Genomic DNA, 16,900 nt, shown 5'->3' on the forward strand with positions numbered 1-16,900 from the left:
AAGAGAGGCTGATGCTGCACACGTAGGAATACTGTAATCCTTACTTACTACAAATTGTCTTCTGACCCACAGCATAGAGAAGCAATGGCAGGTTGTGTGTCCGTGCCCGGGCAGTGATATGAGGTGAGCGGAGCGAGGAGGGAGTGCCGGGATCTACTGAGGTGAGAGGACCGAGTGGGAGGAGAGGATTCAGATGCTCCGATTTAAACAATGTGTTCTGCAATTACAAATGAAGGATCCAAATGCATGTATTTCTACTTCCATCACAGTATGCTTATGACATATTGTTGCTGTATTCCAGCCTTACATGGCAGATTAAATGGATATTCCACTAATGGTTTACAGTCCTCATGCTAAGCTTGGCAAACTGCTTCTTAATGTTAAGTTGAAACAAACATGAAAGCAAAACCATTTCAGTTTTTCCTAAAATTTCCCATTTATACCCACATTACACTTGAATCAAAATACCTTTTCAACTCCTAAACTCCTTTTGTTTTTAATCAAACTCTATACGGTTAAATATGTAAAAGTATTACAAAACACATCCGTAATAAGTCAGATTGTTAATATGCTATAATTCAGAGAAAAAAACTATAATTATTCTATCACCATTTGTTGGAACAAATAAAAAAAAAAACACTAGTATTCCAAAGCATACCATTTTTTTTATTTCCAAACATTTCCCTTCGCTTCTTATCAACAAATAGTGGTTGATCAATAAATGACAACATATGAGAACACATTTATTAACAACTCATTGGTGTCAGAGAAAATGTCCACACCCATGATAATAAAATATAATAAGACATCGATTGGAATAGAAGCTTTTTGTCTTCTTTGCTGTTACAGAATATGGACCCTCGCTACAAACTGCACTGCGGAGGTGAATGGGCCTTCAGTGAAAAAACAATTAGTTCAACATATTGTCAATATTCTCAAAATCCCTGCAGGTTATTTTAACCTTTTTTTTTTTACCTGCCCACTCCCCTCAACGCCCCGTTTTGATCTCCAAACATTTGCCACAGGGGAGAATATTATAAACATCACGTAGAAATATGACAGAAAATTCTGCACCGTGCTCATTCCTTTGGTCTGCATTTCAAAGCTGCAAAGCTGATTTCCAGCCCAAGGACAAGGTTACAGGCCCCATGAGAGCGCGCAGACGGTGTTACGTTACATCGCCAATGCCTATGACAATATTATGTCTTATTAATCATTGATCTGGTTGCTGGTGTTCGTTTCACTGCACTGGCGGTTATGTTTCCAGCACTAAAAAGGTGATGATACAGGCAATTTGTAAGGCAATTAATATAGAATATAAAAGGTTGCTACAAAACGTATGCCTTTGAGAGGGAGGCAGATTAACAGCAGAGTTAAAATGTTCCGTATATTGATCATAAAGTGGTTGTTAAGGACAAACCAGGAGCGATAAAAACGTTGCAGTTAAAGATGCTAAATGATGTGGTTTAAATGCAGCATGAAGCAAATGCAGTCCCAACAGAAAAGAATAACACCGACAGAGTGCATGGCACGCTTTTGATTCATAATAATCACCCATCTGCAATGGCATGTTCCTTTGAGAAATACAAAATTGACAATAAACCCTCACACTTGCTCTGTGTTGGCACAACACAATCTTTTGATTTGTGCGTTAAGACGGTAAAAAGCCACATCTCCGCGCACAAGCCAAGCATCCAAAAAGATAATGCTCTAAATCCTCTGTTTTCTAGTATTTAAAAGTGAGCAAAACATGCTTCAAAATGTACTTTCCTTCAGAATTTAGCTTTATGTTAACCTCCAAGATAGCACATCAAAAGCGAGAACTGGCCAAAGCCAGACGCCGTCACAAAATGATCCGTTCAGTTATTAGTATATTAAAAAGGATTTTCTAGATTCCTGAGGAGCCGTTAAAAAAAAGTCACAGTTGACCCAACAGACTTTTTCCGTCTGAGAGGAAGGGAGGAGGTCTTGTTTTTCCCGTTCCTGTGCCGTCCTCCACTTGACCCCTGTGGTCCGTTACAGACGAGGAGCCAGAGAAACAGAGAAGACGGACAGACAGAGAGAAAACATCCATTCGTCTAGCAGCGTCTGCGCCCTTTAGTTTGTCCGGAGCTGGTAATCTGCCAAGGAAGGTAACAGCAGAGCATCAGCGCAGCTTTCTTCCTCTCATCGCTCAGAACATTACGTTACTTTCAATGAGACCCGTTATAATTTATACTCAATCACAATAACAATATTTAATTCTCTGCCGTTTGTGACATCCACGCATGGATGTTATACAGTAATCCTAAATTGGCTAAATAAGAGTTAATATAGTGTATGTTGTAGGAGTACTGTGCAATAGATACAAATCATGGTTCAAAATAGTCACCTTTAGTTTGCAATTTAGGCAAATGCTAATACTACATCATAGTTTGCTTTGGGGAGGAACCATTGTCATGGGTTTCTGTTTAACCCAATTTATTAGTCCACATTAGCATTGTTGTACACATTGATGCTTAAAAACAGCAATATTCCAGGTCTAAAAGTTCTGCACGGTCATCTTTGGACCACTGATCTACAATGTACAGTCTGGCAGCTAAACGCCTGTTCATCAGTCATTAATAAGTCAGCAGACAGTCTACAGTATCAAGGAATTGTTTAATCAGTGGGAGTGTGTCTGCATGTGGCACGGAGTGAAATGTGATAAGCCCTGTCTTCTCTGCCCCTTCCCTCTCCATGTTGCTGATGGTACACAATAAGAGAAAGGTGGTAGCGTTCTCTCCCTCTTTATGTCGGACTGGACTTTAAACGCAGAATGGTTGATTACCAGGGCAGGTAACTCAATCTCTAGATCCCAGGAGCGTTGGTACACACATAACTGCACTCTCCCAGCTGTGCAGGAACCATGTTCAAATTTGGGCAAGTGAGAACAGAATAACTTAATAACATCAGCTAGCAGGCTTGTAAAGTTTCAATTCTTGGCCTCCTGTGTGGTATCACTGTGTGGCCCGGAGGTCACGGCTCAGGGGGGACGGATGTTCTACAGCCAGGTTCATTCTTAGGCCACACACTGACTGGTGATGCAGAAAGACGGAGGCCGACACCTCCTTTACAACGGAAAACAACCGTAGTGTGGCCTCAGGTTTGCTTTTTTTGGCATTCAGTTTAAAATATCATATGTATTTTAATGCGGTTGTATTGTGCTTTGGCACTTTCAAGCCGATCCCTTTGATCTCACACGTGCCGATACGGAGTTGAGCTTTTTATGCCCTACCTTTCAATGAAAATGGAATAAGATGGTTGTTTTTTTTTAGCTTTGCTTGTTGCTTATTTAGTGATAATTTGAAGTGTTTATGGAGGGTAGGGGGCGGGGGGAGGTGTCCTTACGGGTGTGTGAGTATATTTCAGTGTGTTTATTTTCACCTCCACTTTGTGTGATGTAGCGCACCCATGGTAATGCCTGGTAACCGCTCTTCTCGATGATCTTAAGGTAGCGTACCTAGGGAATACAGACAAAACAAACATAGTTATTTCACTCATTCATCCACACAATATATATATTTCTCTGAATTTGGCGATAATCTTGATTAGGATTGCAAAACAAGCCAATTAAACCCCATTAGATCATCAGAAAAGGTGAGCTGTTTTTACTTTATGTTTCAGGTATACATTTTTTGGGGATAGTGACAAGATGCAAATCTGACACTTGTTATTCTCAGGTAGGGCTCATACACACACATATACTGTATTTATAACCAGAGATCCAGATCAGTATCTATACACCTATATGTCTATATATAGATATCATATATTAAAAAGCAAGAGTATGTTTTTTTTTAATAAAGGGTACAACCTGAATCCCAGAAACGGTGAAATAAGGGATCTCAAAGTTAACTGTGATTGGTCTCTTTGCTTCCAGCTCATCGCTGTCCACACTGGGAAGCTCAAAGTGCGCTCGCATCATGTACTCCTTCCCACCCTACACGTGCAAAAATATAACAAAGAAAAAGTTAAAATGCTGTTAATGCCGAAAGAACATTCGGAGTCCACGAAGCAGATAAAACAGGTATTTTACTTCAGTTAATATCAGCTAATGCGTTAAAGCTCTATATATGTGGCAGCGTAGAACAACTCTTGTGTTATATAAAGATAAATTGAATTTATATGTAACATCTGACAGAGATATCCAGGCCATAAAAACAATAAACAGGTTAATCATTCAATATCACAATGCCATTAGCAAACAAGCCAGTCATAATCACATCAGTCAAAATGAGCTAAATTGTTATATGTTACATAACATTTTTCCAGCTGAGCCGTTCCCAGTTAAAACCAGTGAAAAGAGGTCAGAAAGAAACAAGTTTAGTAAAGAAAAGACGGGACTGTGGATGAGTCTGTTTATCGGTCTGTTATCACAACGACGCACTCATCGACCTTTGTTTCCTTGAGCCTCCAACAGACAAAGTTACAAAGTTAGGCAACATTTGTTGTTTTATAGTGTCCAGAGGTTGGTTTTGAGAGAGACAAATTTAAGTCATGTTGTTGCTGGAATACAATATGTCACCAGTAGTGATAATTCCTAACTCAAAAGAATCTTTCATGGTTTTGGTGGCAGCTGAAACTGACACAAAGCGTGTGAACTGAAGAGCACAAAATGGAGCAATAAGCGACGTGTGTTTTTTGTTATCATAACTCACAATAATACTTTGATAAAGGATATACTGTAGGGAATACTAATTGTAAGTTATTTTTTGACAGTGTGGCTAGTTAAAGCTCATTTGGTACATGACGTGTCATCAGTGGGTACTGAAATTGGAAATTGGAAAGTAAAAAAAGTGTTAAAACTGATATTTTGTAATCACTTACCGGGAAAGACTTGATGTTCCACTCCACCGCGCTCTTCTCGGGGACCCACTTGGCGCTGCCTGTGCTGGTCTTGAACTTGGGTGAGTCCGCATCACTGGGCACCGGCACCAGAATGGACACGTTGTTGGCAGTGGATCGGCTCTTGAACTGACTCCGAGCCTGCGGGGAGGTGAACGACGACACGGTTCAAATGCCGCCGTTCAACCAAATGGATTCCCATCCAACTTCCAATCAACGCCGCGGCTCGTTGATTCCTGTGGGCTGTGCGGCCGTCACTGCATCCAACCGATGGTGAACCTTACAAGTAGGCGCCATCGGGGACTAAACGTGTTTCAGTGAAGGGGCTGGCCCTAGTGGATACGGCTGTGTGGGGCTGTGTATGTGTGTTGGCATTTGTTGGTCACTCATCCTTACCTTCACCTTGATCTCCACGCGGCTGTGAGAGAACTTCTCGATCACGCTCTCGATCCATATGAGAGGCTTCACCTGTCAGAGGGAGGGAGGGAGAGAGAGAGTGAGTGGACAAGGTCGGAGAGGCAAGGAAAGAGCTGAAGTGCATCGCGGCGACTCAGTGGTGACACGGTGGACAGGAGGGAGAGAGAGAGAGAGAGAGAGAGAGAGAGAGATTGTGTTGGTACAAGGGAGACAATCACTGCTCAGCTGGATGGATCACACACACAGTAGGTTTCAGACACAGAGGCCCGGCTCAAGCACCCTCTGGTCCATTGAACAGCACGTCAGGATGACAAACTGAGCCGCCACTCACCTGGGAACTCATCACCATGTTAACCGCTGAGAGCAACGTGGCCTTTTACACAAACGCTTCAGCCGAATGTTATTTCAGACGTGGTTACGAAAGAGTCGTGACGGCAAGATATTCATCTACCGATGATCCACCGTATTAGATAACAGAGAGTACAGAGGTAAAAACATTTTAAACATTAACCCCTTAAACAAGAAAAATGAGCTTTACAAATACATGCCGATTGATCGTTTATCAGAATTTAACTTCAATTGTGTTTGTGTGTGCCACTCACTGTGGTGTTGAGGCGGTAGGACATGAGCTCGCTCTCGCCGTCGGGGGGGATGAAAGAGATGGTGCGGTCGTTCTCGAAGCGCGACAGACGGACACACTGATGGAACTTCACGTCCTCCAGCTCCACGGCCTTACTTTTCTCTCCTGACACGCACACAAACAAACAAACACACGGAAATACACACAATTTGCATTTGCAGTGCTGTCGAAATGGGCCTTTAGAAACGCAACCTCTGTAATGGTGGCATTTGTAGCCTCCTTCTCTGTGGTGGATGGTGGGTGCTAAGTGGTTGAAAACTGCTGTAATGACTGAGGGCCTTTGGGCCTTCAACCAAATCCCCCATTCAGCAGCGAGCTTAAAGCTTGCCTCACCTGCTCTGAAAGCAATCGTGGACCAGTAGGGCTGGAGAGAGGACGAGTGTGTATTTGTCTATGCTGCTTCCCTGTCCATTGTTCTCCTTCCCTCTCTCTCTCTCTCTCTCTCTCTCTCTCTCTCTCCAGTGTGTGTGTGTGTGTACGTGCATAGGTTTATGCATAGCTTCTTCCTACTTGCTTGTTCCTCTATTGATTATACTTCTGTGTGTGTTTGTGCGGGTGTGTCGGGATGTGTGACATTTCCTCATGCCTGAGAGGGGCCTGGCCGAGGTCAGGTCCAGGGAGAGCACAACACTCTCGGACATGCCAAGTCGGAAAGCCCTTTAGAACAATTTCTCTCTCTCCCGATTCACACCGAACACACCTGCATGCAGCGCTATCAAGACAACAGGAATGAAAGGTCATATGGGACGCTGTCACAGCCAGGACCTCAGGGGCCAGAAGAAGAGACAGGTGTGTGTGTGTGTGTGTGTACGTTTGTGTACATGCCAGGTGGGGATTGAAGATGCAGCAGAGTCCCCTGTGGTTCACCTTCAAGGCTGATGTAATATACAGCAGACAGGAAACAGCTAAAATGCTAAATATTTCTTGGTTCCACCTTTTCAAATGTGTAAAAATAATGGAAAATATCTGCATTTTGGAAGATTCAAAGATGTGACCTTGGGCCCTTTTTCAAACCTTTTACAAGAAATAGAGATTAATCTCAGGGACATGTGACCAGATGTAGACACTGACATTTTACAAACGATCTGATATTTTAGTGAAAATGGTAAGTGGCAAGTGGTCTTGCCTGACTGATTTCTCAAAAAGGGACTTTTTTGAATGAATACTATGAATGCGACTTGTATTTGATTGTTCAGTTTCACACATTGGCAATGCTGGACTCCTTCCAGCAGAGGGCAGCGTCACGTCACTTATGTTCTTCCTCACGGTTGGGAAGAAATTGCGCTGTGATAAAATGTGCTGATCTGCGATGACTGCGAAACGATACGTAAAACTGCTGAGGATGAAAGGGCCAAGCATATTTTAATATTTATTTGAACAGTTAGCTTGAGTGAGTTCGGTGTGTTTGTTTGATCCTTATTGCGGATGATCGTTTCTGATGTTTTTTTCCCAGACCCCAAGCACACAGCGGGGGGATAGTGGGCCGCGTCCACAGGATATCCACAGACCCTCACCTTTCATCTGCAGGCCCGCAGCCTGGGGGGGAGGATTAACTGAGAGGCAAAAAAGGCTAGACAGTGATGGAGCCTTTCCCCTTCAGTAACAAGTTGTAGGGGGGGGGTAAATGAAGGCAGGAGATAAAATGAGGAGGGAGAAGGAGGGGAGGGGGGTGCAGGAATAGACAAGCGGGGATGTAACAGTGGGAGATGTTATTGGAAGAAATTGGGAAAGCAGGAAGAGAAGGAGGGGAGGGAGAGGAAGGATGAAAGCTAAGCCGAGAGAGAGAGAGAGATTTGCAAGACAGCGGGGTTTAGACAGAGAAAGGAGGGGAAAGTGGAAGCCTGTCAGGGAGTTCAAGGATAGTGCTCCACCATCAACTAGTACTACATTTACAATCATATTTTTTGCCATTTCAGCATTTCTCTTACTTTTAAAAGCGAATTCATAGAATATTTTAATTTAAAATGAAATAAAATTCCCTTACTTACAATATTGTCAAATTCGTGACATGAAAATAATATTTAGAATTTACCAAGTGCAACTGAAAGGGTAGAAGGATTCAAATGCAATTTCACTTCACTATCTACATGACTCTAGTGCTTCCTCCTTTTCATCATTCAAGACACGTGTGATACTGACAATGACTCACTGTTACTTACTGCCTGTTATTTCAAACAGCACTTTGTCGTTGAGGCCCAGTCTGAGTTCAGGCATCCCCGAGAGGACGACTTTGAGCTTAACGTTGCCCACTATTTCACTCTGCAGGACGCTGCCATTGGCGCTCACCTATAGACGGAGGAAGGCATGGCTTTTAACAAGAGAAGTGTTGATTCATGCTTTGTGCAACAGGGTGAGCACTTGTAAATATCTATCACCTTTAGACTGAAATGTGCACAGTGTTTACTGAAAGAACACATTCTTAATGTTAGAAAATGCAAGATGTTTTAATAGTTGTACAATGCAGATCAGCGGCAGACAACTGAAAGAGTGTCAGCCAGCCGCTTGAGAAATGTAAGCGAGGAGTTGATGTCAATGAGAGTGAAGAACTAAAAACCTAAACCTAAAAACTCCTTTGTCACAGAAAAGGAAGTGGCAACACCTCATTAGTTTCACTTTGGCTCACATAACTGTGTGTTGAGTCGTCTGAGAGTTGTAGACAATAGAAGAACCTGAGCCCTTGTCTGTATTCCCTGATTAAAGATAGAAAATACTCCTCTAAATTATTTCATCATGTAGCCAAATAAGATCACATAATCTCACTAATCAAGGAATATAACTTTGTGTGTGGTATTACTGAACAAATTTGGTCAGACAATTTATTTATTACATTTGAGTAAACAATGCTGTTATTAGTATTCTTATATTTCCAAGCCATTATTGAGAAGTAATCTGTATTTAATACAGTAACGTTTACTGTTACCCTGAGTGTTCAACCCTTTTTCAAACAATGTACAGATGCATTTTACAACATTATAAGTTAAGTAGAGACCTTATCAAAAGTTTAAAATGTTGTTTGATAAAATCACTTTTTGAGTATTAATTCTGACTAATATATTCTGTCTGCTTATACCGCCATCAAATCCTTGTGAAAACTGTGGTACCATGAAGTCACTCCTCACTGCACACAATGGAGAAACGTAAACACCACAAAATGTAATATTGAAAAAGAATAAAGGGTTGTTGGTACCAGAGACTGTTTTCCTGAGCAATTCAATTCAAGGAAAGAGGCTGTTTAGAGTGGAAACTTGCCAGGGTTTTGACAAATATACTGACAAACCCACGTGACCATGATGAAGCAGGTTTTTTTTTTAAGTTGATGATGATGGATAAAATACGATTTGACCCATGAAGTAAAACCAATAAATGTCTGGGACGTCTGTAACTGAATAATATGATGTTAACAGCAAAGATTGTGCTCACCAGTAGATTTACAGACTCAATGACATCCATGAACACTTCATTCTTCCTGTACTTGATGCCCTCTGACCGCCAGGACACAGCATTAGTGACGGTTGCTGGAGGTCGCGGAGCGCCGATATCTAATTTATGACCCTGCTGGGTGATGTACCTAAAAGAGACAAAGGCATGGAGATGCGTCAGACAGTCTTTAAATCAGTCAGGGGTCGTGCTGAGTGGGACCCCTGCAGGCACGCGAGGCCAGAGTCCTCAGTGAGAGGCTTCCGACAGGGGTGGAATTCCCAGTTTTGGAGAAATACCTCAATATATTCATGAAAAGCAACCACTAAACTACAACACAAACATACGTTGTATAAATCACACCGCGTGACTTAAAATAAACAACCAATTCTATTGTAAATAAATGCAAGAAAGATGCTAATTATGTATGGAAGAAGATTAATTGTGGATGAAATTGGAAATTGAGAGATTGATATATATTCACAATATTCACAAAACGACCGGATGCAGATGTTTACATTAACTTGGATCTGGATCTGCTTACATTAACTTCCATCAAACAATACATACTCAAACCGCTAACCTAAATAAAAAGTCACATGTTGACAGTGATCTAATCTGCAATGTGCTGTGTTGTTTTCTCTTCTCTTCCCTCTTCACTTTTCCTATTTTTAGTTGTCCCTCAACTTAATTTCTACTCTAAATGCTTGCAGATTTACACCCAGAGTCAATCGCGTACTGACCCAATGTTCCACACAAGTCTGCTATCCTCAAGCCCGTGGAAGACCAAACGCTCTAATAATTCCATTTAAATAACGTACACCTGTTTTGTGGTTCTTTCTATACGGAAACTCTGCAGCCTCATAAATATCTGTGTGTAACAAAGCGGGTAAAGTTGTACTCCGCTGCTGAAATGATGTCAACGCGGACAAAACACTAATTTTAGAATACATTGTGCATGTGATTCTCACAACATATTTATTTATGCGCTCCTTCTTTTCTTGACTGAATAGGAATAGGACAGGAATGGAATCTGTGTTCCATATGCCGTTTCTAATTTAAGAGAAGGGTTGCACGAAGTTATTCACAGGTCAAACAGCAAAGGTATTAATAATGTAACTTACTCCAGACTTGAACTGTGCTCCTGGTAACCACAAAATACAAAAGCCTTGTGCATCTGTGTCATCAATTCAACCATGTAAAGTATATGAATTATACTAAAGCAAATTTTTAGCTGAAATATCTAATAACTCTCTTTCCTTCTTTTCATTTGAGTTTATTTAAACATGTAATAACAGTTGTTATGTGTTAGTGGTCGGCAGCTTAAAAGAGTTGTGATCACAACATCGACCAATCATTATCCTTTAAGTAGATGTGGTGCCAGGGAAGCAACAGTAACTTATTTACACATCCGGTAGCTATGACGCAAAAGAGTTCCGTTTCCTTTCACCAGTGAAGTCAATATTTTGGTGCTGTGCATAAAGTGTACAGTACAATTGTACGTTTCGTCTCTCATGTCAGTGGCAAGAAGTGCTCGACGTTTTAGATTGATTGACAGATTAAGGCACGAAGTTGTCCCCAATTTTCTGTCCCAGTTCCTCCCACTTAGAGGTCCTTCAAAGCGCGTTGACACGCTGATGTCTGATATAAAGCGGCCGCTAGTGGGCTGAGGTGCACTTTGGGTTGTCCTGTTGCTTTGGTGTTTGTTCGGGATTCTGTTCAGAAATGCTAATGAAAGGATCTTGGAGCGGGGTTGATGTATTAGCATAACAATGTCAATCATAACAAACACACACACACACATGCATGAAGGTTCCCTACAAAGACACACATGAACATATTCACATGTATCTCTGCAGTCTCACTCGCTCGCTCTTTTGCATCCTCCCACGCATGCACACAGCATGCATCACGCAGAAAGAGAGTGACAGTGCACGTCTGTATGCGTAAAGGGGCAAAGGGGGCGTGTGCGTGCACAAGAAAGAAATGACTTCAGTGCGTCTCCTTGGGGAAGAGAAGAGGTTTTCTGTCTCGGAGTCTAGAGTGTGTCCAGCTGACGGCGTCATTGTGTGCGAGTGCCAATAGGAGCCTGGTAATTATCAGCACGATTCAGACACCAAACACACCCACTTAGATTCACAGTCAAGCATTGGTGCGAAAACAGCACACAAAAAGAATCGATCACTACTCTCACATCTCATTTGAGACATCAAAATAGTAAACGGATAAAGGATGAAAATTGTTAAAAGATGAAACAACCAATAAAGCAAATGGCACCTCAAACTGAACTGTTGTGAGCTCCCACTCCGTCTCTGCTGGTCTATTACAGCCCTCAATACACTGCTGTTATCTCACTATGAAGCTTCAATGTTTTCTTTTCGGATTAATGATTCGATTACCATTTAAACTCTGTAATCAGACCAAACTGCCATGGTGCACTACGGCCTTTTTGAGAATTCAAAACATGAACCCAATACATTTGACATTTTATAACTTGACTCCTTATTGTTTTCTTACTCTTGGAGGATCTTGCTGTCCGTTGTCTGAGGGAAACCGAAGTCCATCACTTCGTCCATCAGCTCGTACACCGTCACAAAATTGTCACGAATACTCTCCTCCTCAAGCTCCTTAAAGTACTCCTTAAATACCTTCAGGAACACATGCAGACGTATGCAGTTGTTAAAACACGTGTCCTGTATGCAGGAAGCAAAAACCTGTAGCAAATGCAGAGCATCGGATTGACATCGTGCAAGCGAGGGAAAAGCCCATGAATAGGTGGTTAAAGAGTTGGACTAAAGTCTCAGTAAATACCTGTATGATTTTATAAAGAAATGAGTAGACCAGGGAAGCGTTTGCATTCTTCTTTGTCATCGCCACCACTGAAGAACAGACTGTTACAGAAATAACTACACCTACCGAGTTGACAGAGATATGTGACAAACGTGCATTATACCGTCTGTGGTTATCAAATGAAAGCAATTCAATAATACATTTCTAAAATGGATACAGTAGAGGTTGCTGTGTTTGATCCACAGGAAGTGTGAGGAACCATGGGTGATCAGAGGCGTCATCTCAGCCTCCTCTTCTCTCTTCATCATAATGGGCATGAAGTGGTCAATCTCATTCATGTCCATGTTCCCCATGTAGTTACGGCAGATTAGCACCTGGATCCACAGGGGAGAGGACAAAATCAGAGACAGAAGACGTAATTGTGGAACCGCGACCCAGTCGTTGACCGTTCATAGGTTTGCAAAGGGGTCGGATCAGCCTGTCGGTGGGTACAGCACGGAAATATCTCAGCAATTGCCCAAATATTGAGTCCTGATTCATCCATCGATGCCACCATGAAAGAGTGAACGAAAAAGCAATGAACATATAATATGAAATGCCATGGCATTTTGTTCATACAGACATGACAATTTTGTCAGAATCGTTATTTCTTTCACCTTCAATGAGTCAACTCATTTGGTTTATGACAAAATAACTGCAAGACTAGTTGCATTTTCCTCAACCTCAACTGTACTGTGTCTTAAATGCCAATAGAGCGCTGCAAGAATGACCCCTAAACCCCAGAAATGAGTTAACACTTTGGCCCTCTCCAGTTCCCTTGTATCAACTGAATGTAAATGTCAGCAAATATTTCCATTCTAAAATGACAAAAGGTGTAACACAGACATTTACATTGTAGATTTGGGTTTCTTTACAGCCACTTTCTATTGGATCCTCATCTATGTTATGGAGTCCTTACATTTTCCAGTTTGGCTTTTAGCAAAGGTCCAAGAAGAGGGAGAACCTGTTTGTAATATAATGGTGGCTGTGGGTAAATACAGGCAGCAAGCGAGTCAATTACACATGGACCTTTCAATGACTTCAGCCTGTCCCCATTACTCTGGTGACCTTTTGTCTTTTGAGACTGGTGTTAACTAGAAATCCTGGTATTTAACGGCTGAATGAGCGGCAAACAGCTGCGTTTTACAAGAAGAGGCCTCTTTAGGTGAATTTAAGAGACTGTTATTCCGACCAATACTAAAAGTGGATCAACAGAACCAGCAACACGCACATGCGATTTAAACAAAAATATGGACACGGCTTTCAAGTGATTATCAATGAACATTTACCAAAATTGAAGGAAACATAGTCCTAAAAAACTTGATATATTAACTGATATATTATTTAAGATTCACTTAATTTAGCCGCGAGAAGAAGCCGCACACCTTCCGAATATCAGTGGAAGCACACACACGCAGTACGATGTGCCAGCAGTCTTGCTGGAGTCCAGACACGGAGTGAAATGAGGAGGGAGATCAAAGCTGCTACGCTTGAGGGATCTAGATTACACACACACACACACACACACACACGTACACAATGTCTCCCCTCTTTCCTCAAACGGAGTCTGTTGAACAGAGGTCACACAAGGGCACGCACAACAAAGGCAGGGGGAAATACAAAATAAACAAAAAGGAAATGCCAAGAAAGTAAAGTTATCTTTGAGGGAATAGAGGATATGAACAGGCCACGGCTCGGCTTCTGTGAGACGAGACAGAGAGAGAAGAGTTCAAAGGTCACTAGAGACGGGGAATGAGGTCAAACCAAAATCTGCAATCTGGATGTAATAGTTATTTTAGAATATTTTGTCAATAGAGCTGGAAAATAAGGCGCCTTATGTATAATACTCCATTTAAAGTTCTGTCTATTTGACAACATTAACTAGGAGTTCAAAGACTGTGATGCTTTCTTGCAATTTCAGACATTCTGTATTCTAAAATGTTCAATCAATAACTGTTGTGTCATTAATAAGCTAATGCAATGGTTCAAAACAACATGCTCATCCACGACCCGTACTGCTCTTAATGAGCACCTAAAAAGGACATAAACCGTGCATATGCACAAATACGGCTTTGCTACAATCACAATGGTTTATTTAGAATAGCAGTGTTCTACCTTCAGCATATTTAAGAGTCGACATATCATTGACCTTTGGTCAGCTGGTTCGAATGTCTGTCAGTTTCACCCATTTTGAAAAGGAAAACATCAGATCGGGTTGTTTGTTCAGCAGAGGCAGAGACACTTCAAACAGAACACCTCACACAAACAGTTAGCATATTTCATGCCACGAAGCAGAGCGCAGCTACTTAATAATACAGGTCTCATTAAATTCTACACCGTCTTAAGACAGCATACCGTTTTAATATTTGGGTGAGCGATGAAACAACACATCGACATCCCTCCATCGGGCAGATTGTGTATCTCGTCACCAGTGGCATTCGTCTCTGACAAGGAGCTCGGAGGTTTTGTGTAACAACAATTAGAGCTATAATGGAACGAGGGTTGCAAAGGGGCGGAACATTTCCAGAAGCTATCCATGCAAAGTTAAGCTTGGGGAATTTTGAAACCAGTTTTTACAGCAGTGAGAGTAGGACGTATGCGTGTCCACACAAAAGTACACTGTCACCTCCATTATTTGCAGCGCTTGGGCTCCATCCAAAAAGTGTGAGTTTGGGCGACTTGTCATGAATCAAAGTAATTACTCCATCACATGTGCAGTGCATTCCTCCATCACATCCACCCTACAGCAGGAATATTGTGGCCACAAGGTAAATACAGCTAAAGTACGCCCAAATTTCCAGTGTATTCTCGTTAATTTCTGCATATTTTGATATGTACATTAACTCTAATGTTGAGGAATGTGCAGTGTTCCTGTGAAACAAACACATAAATGGGATAAAAATTCAGAAATATGAACCGCGAAGCCTCAAATGTTAAATGACACACTGTTATGCTTGTAGCTAATGAAATATGCTGCTCTCCCTCTCTCTCTCTCTCTCTCTCTCTCTCATTACAACCCCAAAACGTTGCTGGGAACAAATGATGCCATGCTGAGTTCAATCGCATGACATTTCAGTCTACCTCGCAGGTCCCTGCAGCCTCCAGTGTGCGGTTTGCTGCCAGGGGGCCACAACTCAGAGCAGGAGGGCTTGAGGGTGCAGGGGCAAAGGGAGGAGGAGGAGGAGGAAACTTCTTCTGTAGTAGTAGATTTTTTAATTGCAACTAGGGTACTGCAGCTATACACGATGGACCGGGCCTGATCAGGACTAGAATGGGAAGGAAGGCAAAGAGCTTCTGAATTGCCCCTGGGCAGAGACAGACTGAACACATTGAATCCACACAATCAGACATCCACGCTATGAAGGATTGATCCTTTGCCCCGGTGGGTATAATTAGGCATAAGGCTTCTTCATACTTTTTTACATAAAGCCGGATGAATATGAAAGAAGTGGTTAAAATGCAAGGGTTTTTAGTTTCTTCTATTCATCTTATACCCCAGAATACATTGAACAATTGCATTTCAGAAAATGTCATTGTTTAAATAATAATATTTTGAGGATTATCTTTATTTTCAATGAAACTACCTATTGTTTTCTAAATGTATTGTCAAGGCTATAGATGTCAAGATAATTTAGAAAATTAACCCACGAGAGTTTTGAACAGTCCAAGGTTTGTTTTGCTCATAAAGCTTAGTAAAATATATGAGGTGGTTGATGAATCTTTAGTAAACAAAACTGTAACACAACCAATGAGTAGGCTTCTGATAATGAACTTAACATCTTTGAGTGTTTTAGACAAAACAAGCAACTTTTTTTTTTTGTGACACCTCACAGAACCTGAGAATGATGGACGGATTAGTAGTTGCACGCGCTCAATGATGCGTTCAGCAAACTCTCGTGTGTTAGAAATATAGTCATAAAAGGAGGAAGCAATTTTGGCTATGATGTTAAATTAATATTAAGTAAGCCACTTTTTTGGGGGGCGGCCAGAAAAAAAAGCCAGTATAATGCTGTAATGTTTGGAGAGGGGAACATCAGCGGAACGGGTCGGGCCAGTCGAGCCTCTCCTCGTGCACGAGCGCGCATTCAGGAAATGTGAGCGCGTGCCTACCTAACAGGTGCAGTCCATTCACAATCAAACACCACAATGCCATGTCTGGACACGGTACGTGCGGGTGTATATTCTCACAGCAAAGTGTTTCGTTTAATGCCACCCCCCCCCCGAAGGCAACTTTACCAACAACAAGTCGCCACAAAGTTCGCCTTACCTTTCCCTTCAGGTCGAGGATAAATATCGCCGAGGCCGACATCCTGGCGGAGAGCAGTCGTCGAGGGGTAAGAACTGAATGAAGTGCGAGTCTACAGTCGGTTACGGGTCACTTACAGGGGATACGCTCCTATCATCATCATTCGTCCTCCTCCTCTCCTCCTCCTCCTCGGTCTTTTCTTTTCGACTCGCTGCTTTTTCCGGAGCGGAGCATCAAGTTGGCTGTTGTGACTGAGCAGTAACTTCCTGGGGTTTAGTGAAGGGATTTTTTTTTTTTTTTTACATTTAGTATTACCCAACATTACCACGGGTGTAAAGTACGCTACCGAATATGCACGCATTTACTCAAGCACAGCATTCGACACCAATACTTTAAGTACTTCAATCCAACAAAAGTATTCCAAATATTTCTGTGTAAGAATCCAATTTAAGGGTAATTTTGGATTATTTTTTACATTTGTACTA

At 41.8% G+C, this 16,900-nt stretch overlaps 1 protein-coding gene across 2 annotated transcripts; it reads right to left on the reverse strand.

Annotated features, from left to right (window-relative positions):
• Nucleotides 1-368: 368 nt before the first annotated feature.
• Nucleotides 369-16,698, reverse strand: ap1m3 (adaptor related protein complex 1 subunit mu 3). Of its 2 annotated transcripts, none has more exons than XM_062563248.1 (12): nucleotides 16,553-16,694; nucleotides 12,348-12,504; nucleotides 12,152-12,219; nucleotides 11,858-11,988; nucleotides 9,344-9,491; nucleotides 8,083-8,209; nucleotides 5,886-6,028; nucleotides 5,263-5,334; nucleotides 4,849-5,007; nucleotides 3,836-3,961; nucleotides 3,406-3,481; nucleotides 369-2,120 (listed from the first exon to the last, which is right to left on the reverse strand). In XM_062563248.1, exons 2-12 carry the CDS (start codon nucleotides 12,481-12,483, stop codon nucleotides 2,098-2,100), a joined length of 1,209 nt encoding a protein of 402 aa, XP_062419232.1. In that variant the 5' UTR covers nucleotides 12,484-12,504; nucleotides 16,553-16,694; the 3' UTR covers nucleotides 369-2,097. The 2 variants fall into 2 exon arrangements, with proteins under 2 accessions (XP_062419232.1, XP_037325006.2); XM_037469109.2 differs by having other exon boundaries at nucleotides 449-2,120; nucleotides 16,437-16,698.
• Nucleotides 16,699-16,900: the final 202 nt, after the last annotated feature.

This window comes from Pungitius pungitius, chromosome 7 (genome assembly GCF_949316345.1).
Source record: "Pungitius pungitius chromosome 7, fPunPun2.1, whole genome shotgun sequence".
NCBI classification, from domain to species: domain Eukaryota; kingdom Metazoa; phylum Chordata; class Actinopteri; order Perciformes; family Gasterosteidae; genus Pungitius; species Pungitius pungitius.